General features: G+C 44.7%; 1 protein-coding gene across 1 annotated transcript; it reads left to right on the top strand.

The window, feature by feature from the left end:
• The first annotated feature begins 2,161 nt into the window (after window positions 1–2,161).
• On the top strand, window positions 2,162–2,921 carry LOC119352235 (SKP1-like protein 1). Its single transcript, XM_037618937.1, has one exon. The coding sequence runs from the start codon at window positions 2,255–2,257 to the stop codon at window positions 2,783–2,785; it is 531 nt and encodes a 176-aa protein (XP_037474834.1). The 5' UTR covers window positions 2,162–2,254; the 3' UTR covers window positions 2,786–2,921.
• The last annotated feature ends 4,517 nt before the right edge of the window (window positions 2,922–7,438 follow it).

Here is a 7,438-nt window from a genome sequence, read left to right as displayed (position 1 = left end):
TTTTCTCTATGGCAATATATGGAAGCTTATTTTATAGAGCCGGACATTATTTTTGGTGTTTACAATCTTCTATGAAGGACTTGGAGGAGGAACCCGCCTTGCAATGCCGAAGACAATTTTCGCGCCGGACTCGTCGTCATTGAAGTCTGGTTCAGGGGCTACTGAGAGAGTCCTGGATTAGGGGTGTTCGGGTAGCCGGACTATACCTTCAGCCGGACTCCTGGACTATGAAGATACAAGATTGAAGGCTTCGTCCCGTGTCCGGATGGGACTTTCCTTGGCGTGGAAGGCAAGCTTGGCGATGCGGATATTTAAGATCTCCTACCATTGTAACCGACTTTATGTAACCCTAACCCTATCCGGTGTCTATATAAACCGGAGGGTTGTAGTCCGTAGGCAATCAACTCCATATACAACAATCATACCATAGGCTAGCTTCTAGGGTTTAGCCTCCTTGATCTCGTGGTAGATCTACTCTTGTACTACCCATATCATGAATATTAATCAAGCAGGACGTAGGATTTTACCTCCATCAAGTGGGCCCGAACCTGGGTAAAACATCGTGTTCCCTACCTCCTGTTACCATCCGGCCTAGACGCATAGTTGGGACCCCCTACCCGAGATCCGCCGGTTTTGACACCGACAGTCACTACAAAAATCCAACGAGAGAATTGGTTGGAAGGAAGAGCGGGTCAGTCGGACACGGAGAGGAAAGCGAATTCGTGGTCTTCGCTTTGGAGCATGGTAGTTCCTTCGAAGGTCAAGATCTTTGTCTCGAGGTTAGCTCGACACTCCTTGCCAACGGCGGATGTGCTGAAGCATCGCAACATGGCTGATCGGAATGCATGCCCACTCTGCGGGTGTGTGGATTCGTGGCGCCATGCATTAATATCCTGTACAAATGCCAGATGCACTTGGGCGCTCACTGATGACAATCTAGTATCTAAAATGACAGCGAACACTGAATCCAGTGCTAAGAGTTGGCTTTTTGAAATGAATGATGTGTTGGACCAGAAGGAGTTTGCTCGGATGGTTATCACATTATGGTCTATATGGTATGCGAGGCGAAAGGCAATACATGAGGCAATCTTTCAAAGTCCATATAAGGTTTTCTCTTTTGTCAACTCCTACATAAATGAGCTAGATCAACTTCCGAAAGCTGGGGCTATTAAACCAGCGAGTGTACCTTCCAGGAATGTGCAACAACGTTGGATACCTCCACCGATCCACACCCAGAAAATCAATGTAGATGGTGTTGTGGCCCGCCATCGACGTGGAGGAGCAGTAGCTGCGATTTGTCAAGACCACTCTGGAGCTTACTTGGGGTCGTCGGCGGTGGTGTTTCGAGGAGTAAATGATATGGTGATCCTGGAATCTTATGCATGTAGGGAGGGGCTTGCACTTGCAGAGGACCTGGATATTCAGCAACTACTGATAGCATCAGACTGCCAGAATGTAGTCAAGGACATAAATCAGGGCACGGGAGGACCACATTCGGCAATTGTTCATGAAATAGTAGCTCGTAGAACTAGCTTCAGTTTCTATAATTTCGTTCATGAGCATAGGAGTCATAATTTTGAGACTCACAATCTCGCCAAGTTTGCTTGTAATCTTGGCTTAGATAGACATGTTTGGTTGGGGGTTCCTCATGATCCAAACCGTGTACCTATGAACATTTTTGAGCATCAATACAGACACAAGCGCTCATATACACGCGCATACACTCACCCCTATGAACGCACACACGCACACCCTACCCCTATGAGCACCTCCGAGAGACTGAGCCGGCATATCATCTTGAGATTTACGAAGTCACCGTAGGCGCATCGTCGTCGACGGGTGGGGATACCACTGTCCACCTAACCAACTCAACCACAGGTTGATTCCCGTGTACCTATGAACATTACTATTCAATAAAGTGGCGAGATTTCTCAAAAAAAAAAACCTACGAGTTTTTTTTAGACAAACAAATTCACTAGCAGACACGTTGACGAGACCTGACGCAATGACGAGGGACTCCTTGATGAAGATGAAGATGAATACGGCCCGAGTCCGACTCCTTGATGAATACGGCCCGAGTTTACGATACCACCACCACTCCCGCCGTCCCAATAAATAGCCCCGGCCGGTTCCCAGCCCCAGCCCAAGACGCAAACGAGCTCCCATCTTTCGTTCTGTCTTACGCCGCAGCGTTTCTCGCTAGGTTTCGCTAGGGTTTCGATCGTATCGCGTTCGCCTCCCAATCCTCGGATCGATGGCGGCCGCGGAGGGCGAGAAGAAGATTACGCTCAAGAGCTCGGAGGGCGAGGAGTTCGAGGTCGACAAGGCGGTCGCCATGGAGTCCCAGACTATCCGCCACATGATCGAGGACGAGTGCGCTGACAACGCCATCCCGCTCCCCAACGTCAACTCGAAGACCCTCTCCATGGTCATTGAGTACTGCAAGAAGCATGTCCAAGCCAGCCCCAAGCCGGCCGACTCCGGCGCAGCCGCCGACGCCAGCTCCTCCGCTTCTGCGGCAGCCGCAGCGCCAGCCCCCACCGAGGACATGAAGAGCTGGGACGCTGAGTTCATCAAGGTCGACCAGGCCATCCTCTTCGACCTCATCCTGGCTGCAAATTACCTTGACATCAAGGGATTGCTGGACCTTACTTGCCAGACTGTTGCCGACATGATCAAGGGCAAGACTCCCGAGGAGATCCGCAAGACCTTCAACATCAAGAATGACTTTACACCGGAGGAGGAGGCCGAGATCCGCAGGGAGAATCAGTGGGCTTTTGAGTAGAGAAACATATATAGGCGTTGAATTCTGCTTAGTATTCGTCATGTACACGTTTAGGAGCTGCTTTTTTAGTTTTTATTAACTCGTTGTAATTCTTCGGAACTCGTTGGGGTCGTTAAACATTGTAGAGAAGAGAAACAGTGCTGCGTTGAATTAATGCCTTAGTATTCGTCATGTGTCCACATTTGAAACATTTTTTTTTTGAAATTTCTTTACTTCAAGTGGATGTGTTATTTGTATCTTTAGACGGTTTATGTCGTGTGATTTGAGATTAACAAAACAAAGGACATGATGCCATCACCGAGTCATAAACTCGACAGCTACGTTTTGGTATGGTGACCATTTAGAACCAGTAGAACTTTGAGGACAAGTGATAGAAGACTATCCCTATATACAAACATATTTTTCTCGAAACAGAAGCTTTGTCTCATCGATTAATTAAGAGAGGAGAATATAGCTACTCCCACACACATCCCCAAGTTACAAAAGTCAATCTCCGGATATGACCCAATTTTTGTTGCTCCCACAATAACCCAAAGTTTTACTTATCTCTTGATCATGCCAAAGATGACCCCGGCGGTGGGGTAGATTTCTGTTGAAAAACCCGTGCATTCCTCTCATCTCAAATTTGTCCAAACCAAGAAGCTCGAGCATGACTTATTTCGTGCATTGAGAGCACCCACCTTCATGAGGGTGTGGATTATTACTTGGTATCGAAGCATACGGAGAGCGGGCCATTGGCCTCGGCATATAACGCACAATTCATTTGGTCAACAAGCACAACTTTGTGATGTTCCATTTGGGGTGCTTGGGCTCGGGTGGTTAGATTCCTTGTTGTGGAACCAGCCTATTAGGGTTCAATTTCTAGACCTAGGATTGATGCCCGTGTTTTCCTGGATTTATCTCAGTATTTCCTACGACGTCCGTTCAGTGGAAGTGATTATACTGTGTCTAGAAAGAAAAAAAGAACACTATAGTAGCTTAGCTAGGTAAACATTTTTCACTCTACCCTCGGAATGAAGTTTCTCATGGTGTTTTGAACTCGTTTCTTTTTGTCTCCCCATATGTAAATTAGTTTGTGTTGGTTTGAGCTAGCTTCCCTAAAAGAACTTGTGGTTTGAGCTGGCCGTCCTTGTTGTAGAATGGTTAAACGAGTTGGTCCTCAGCATGCCATGGTGACCTGAATGTCAACGACAACGCTGTGGGTCACGGCACAATAATGTACTGGATCAGCATTTAGAACGTCTGCATCGAGGTGGCTTCAAGTTCAGACACCGCCAGTACAATCATCATCGCATCCAGAAACACATGCATTTCCGGAGGTCATCCGAACAAATCACATAGCGGAAGAAACACACAAAGTGGCCAAAAGAGATGAGAAACAGCCAAAGATTTATTGGCCTTGATACAACAAACATACAATCAGGCTGCAACCAACCACACGCAACAAGAGGAGAAGGAGATGCAACCCCCATCCTCCCTATCCAAGAACACAAGAACACAAGGGAGATCACAAGAACAAAACCCTCCTGCCTACCTGAACTAAACAATAGAAACCTACAGAGCCAAGAAGTGTGAATGGGGGGACTCCATGCCAGCCGACGGCGGCCTCTCCTCCTCCTCCTACGGCATGAGCAGGAAGAAGAAAAGCTCCAGATCGATTCTTCTCCGAAGATACTTCTCCGCCGGTCCCCTACATGTTTGAGAAGAGATTGTAATGCATCGTCATCTTGCCTCGGCCAATGATTCTTCTCCGAAGATACTTATACCCCAAGTATCAGCACGCTTTTTCAGAGGCTCAGCCGCTCTAACCTGACCTGGTTTGGAACTTCTCATCTGGTTTTCTGAACTTTGAAAGGTGTCCTGCGTTGATAGAGATCGGGTGCTCTGAACCTGGACGCCTTCTTGTAGCTTTTCACTCTGTTGTATGGTCTTGGGATTTGGGAATATTAGTCATCGATTCTGTAGTGGCAGAGAGCATGTTGCAATCAGTATCCTTTGCTTTTCTCCCTTTATGCTGCCTGCCCATACAGTCACGCATAATGAGACAGACAACTAACCCACTGGATTAGACAGATTTTCTAAAGGTGTTCTAGCATTATTTGTTTATAGCCTGTATATGATGATGCCCTTTGATAAACTGATGAAACCTGTAAGTTCCGCGGACCACCGACATGAAAAAGATAAGGAAAATACTTTGTACAAAATCAGCGACAATTAATATGGATCGGAGGGAGTATTTCGGTTACTTTTAAAACGATCTAAGCCTCAGCTCACATGTCACTAGTTAAGCTCATCAAGGCTGAATTCCTAATAACGAACCATTAATACATCATCTCCACACTTTCTGCTTCTGTTCTTTCAATATGGACTATTTACGTGTGGCACGCACTATTGGCGCTTTTCAAAGAAGCTACCAAGTGAAAAGTAGAGCACTAGTACAGTGGAAAGCCATCTAGTTACTGAACCGGCTGTGAAATGTTCAACGCCACAGACGGCCAAAACGTTTTCTCTTCTTCTTCTGCCTCTAAAGCAGCCTGATCGATCACTTTATCAAGATAGATACTGCAACAACCACATCCATCCATGAGGTTTATCGAACATTTTCTGCAACAAATTAAGCAAAGTTTACCTGGACTCCCACCCCGTATGTCTCTCCCCTGTCTTGCAACAGGCACAAGCTTTGAGCCGGTTGGCATAATAATTATAATGTGATCTCTGCATCTCGTTGCATGTGAAAGAAGGGCATATTCGTGGACAGAAACCTAGCAACGACGACGACACTGATCTCTTGCTTGCTGCTCGAAGAAATAAGGAATTTGCAGGGTCGGCAAGCACCTTTGATCCGTGATCTTTTGCACGATTCAGAGCTGCAAATCTAGCTGAGTTGTGCCGCACAAAAAGGCCACATCTCACGAGATTCCCTTGGCTATAGCTAGCTAGTTCATTCTAACCTAGGCTACATCACGGCTAGGTTCATTGCCAGGTTCATGGATCCAACACCAAGACCATGTATTTCCTCCATTCCACACCACAGTCCACAGGAGGCAACATACTTTGCTACTTGATCTTTGGTCATAGACTTATAAATAGCAGCCGCCTATGCACTCATCAACAGACGCAGATTAAACAAGTGAAATGTGGTCCATGGCAGATGAACAAGAGTCTTAGGTAGCTACTTTGGTTGGTTGTCACCTGGAGTTCTCCTCAAATCACTTCAGTTGCTAGCTTATGCCTAATTGTTGCATTGGCACTGTTTTAAAGTGTGCATTGCAGGGATAAGCGAGGCGTGCATAGTGAAGTGTTTGGGGGAACTCTGGGTGGCAACCAACAGTTTCAACTGGTTTGAGAGTGTTTGAGCTTTAGAAATTATAGTGGTAGGTCCACGTGCATTATGATGGGTGTGTGGGCATTAATCGAGTTTGGCCTCATCAGGAGTTCTCTTGAAGCACTTCAGGATGCATCTTTTCAAGAACTTTTCTGAAGTGTTTGGGAGAACTCTTGGTGTCACCAAGCATTCAATAGACATTGGCCACATATCATAAGACAGATGCACCAATGGACCGAGAACCACGTTTTCTATTACTGAGTATTCCCTTCAAGCACTTCACGAAGAACTTTTTCTAGGTATTATGTGAAGTGTTTGCGGGAACTCTCACTAGTAGAAAACGGAGCTTTAAAACTGGTTCGTAAGGGCCTTTAGTGCCGGTTTCATAACCGGCACTAAAGGCCCCCCCCCCTTTAGTACCGGTTCGGCACGAACCGGCGCTAAAGTGCCACCACGTGGCGTGAGCTCGCGCCCATTTTTTTTGATTTTTTTTTGAAAATTTTGGAAAAAAAATTGATTTTTTTTTCGATTTTTAATTTTTCTAAATTATTTGATGATTTAGTCTCTAATCACCTCTCTTAACTGCTCAAGTGTGGATCACTCATTCCAAATCGCCTAACTTTCCGGCCGGTCACCTATCCTCTCACTCCCCCAGCCTGAGCACACTTAACTTTGGAGTTCTATTCCCCCTACATTCCAAGTATGTACTTGTTGTTTTCCTGACAAATGTAAGCTGTCAATCTTATTAACCCTCAGCAGTTTAGCTTGAGCATTAGGTCACACGTTTCATCATTTGAGTTTGAAACTATTATTCTAAAAAACAGTAATTATTTAGTAACACTAATATTTCTTGAATAAATTTAACCATAGTTTGACCAGATTTGACCAAAATTCAAAAAATTGAAATAATTATTTAGTAACACTAATATTCTTGAATAATTATGTAGTAACATTAATACTTCTTGAATAAGTAGTTTGACCAGATTTAACCAAATTTTTTTAAAAAAACTGAAATTTGACCATATCTTTTTTTCCTTTTGGAATTTGAGGATTCTAAAAAATTGCAAACAGGCCATAGGCCGTCTCCATTGGATGCGGATTTTCGTGCTGAATTTTTTGATATATTATACATTTTTTTCCGACATCGTATGCAAAAGTTATAGCCGTTTTACATTTTCCCTACACTTTTTGCAAAACATGTCCAAATTTAAGTTTTCAAATTTTCCTAACTAGTAGATGTAGTAATATAACTACCTCTCGAAGGATTTTATTTTTTGAAGTTTTTATCATTTTCTTTTGATTTTTTCAGAACTGAAATGGCGACACAC

The sequence above is a fragment of the Triticum dicoccoides genome, chromosome 2A (assembly GCF_002162155.2).
Source record: "Triticum dicoccoides isolate Atlit2015 ecotype Zavitan chromosome 2A, WEW_v2.0, whole genome shotgun sequence".
Classification (NCBI taxonomy): Eukaryota; Viridiplantae; Streptophyta; class Magnoliopsida; order Poales; family Poaceae; genus Triticum; species Triticum dicoccoides.
The sequence above is the reverse complement of the archived record's forward strand: the minus strand, read 5'-3'. Positions and strand labels throughout refer to the sequence as shown.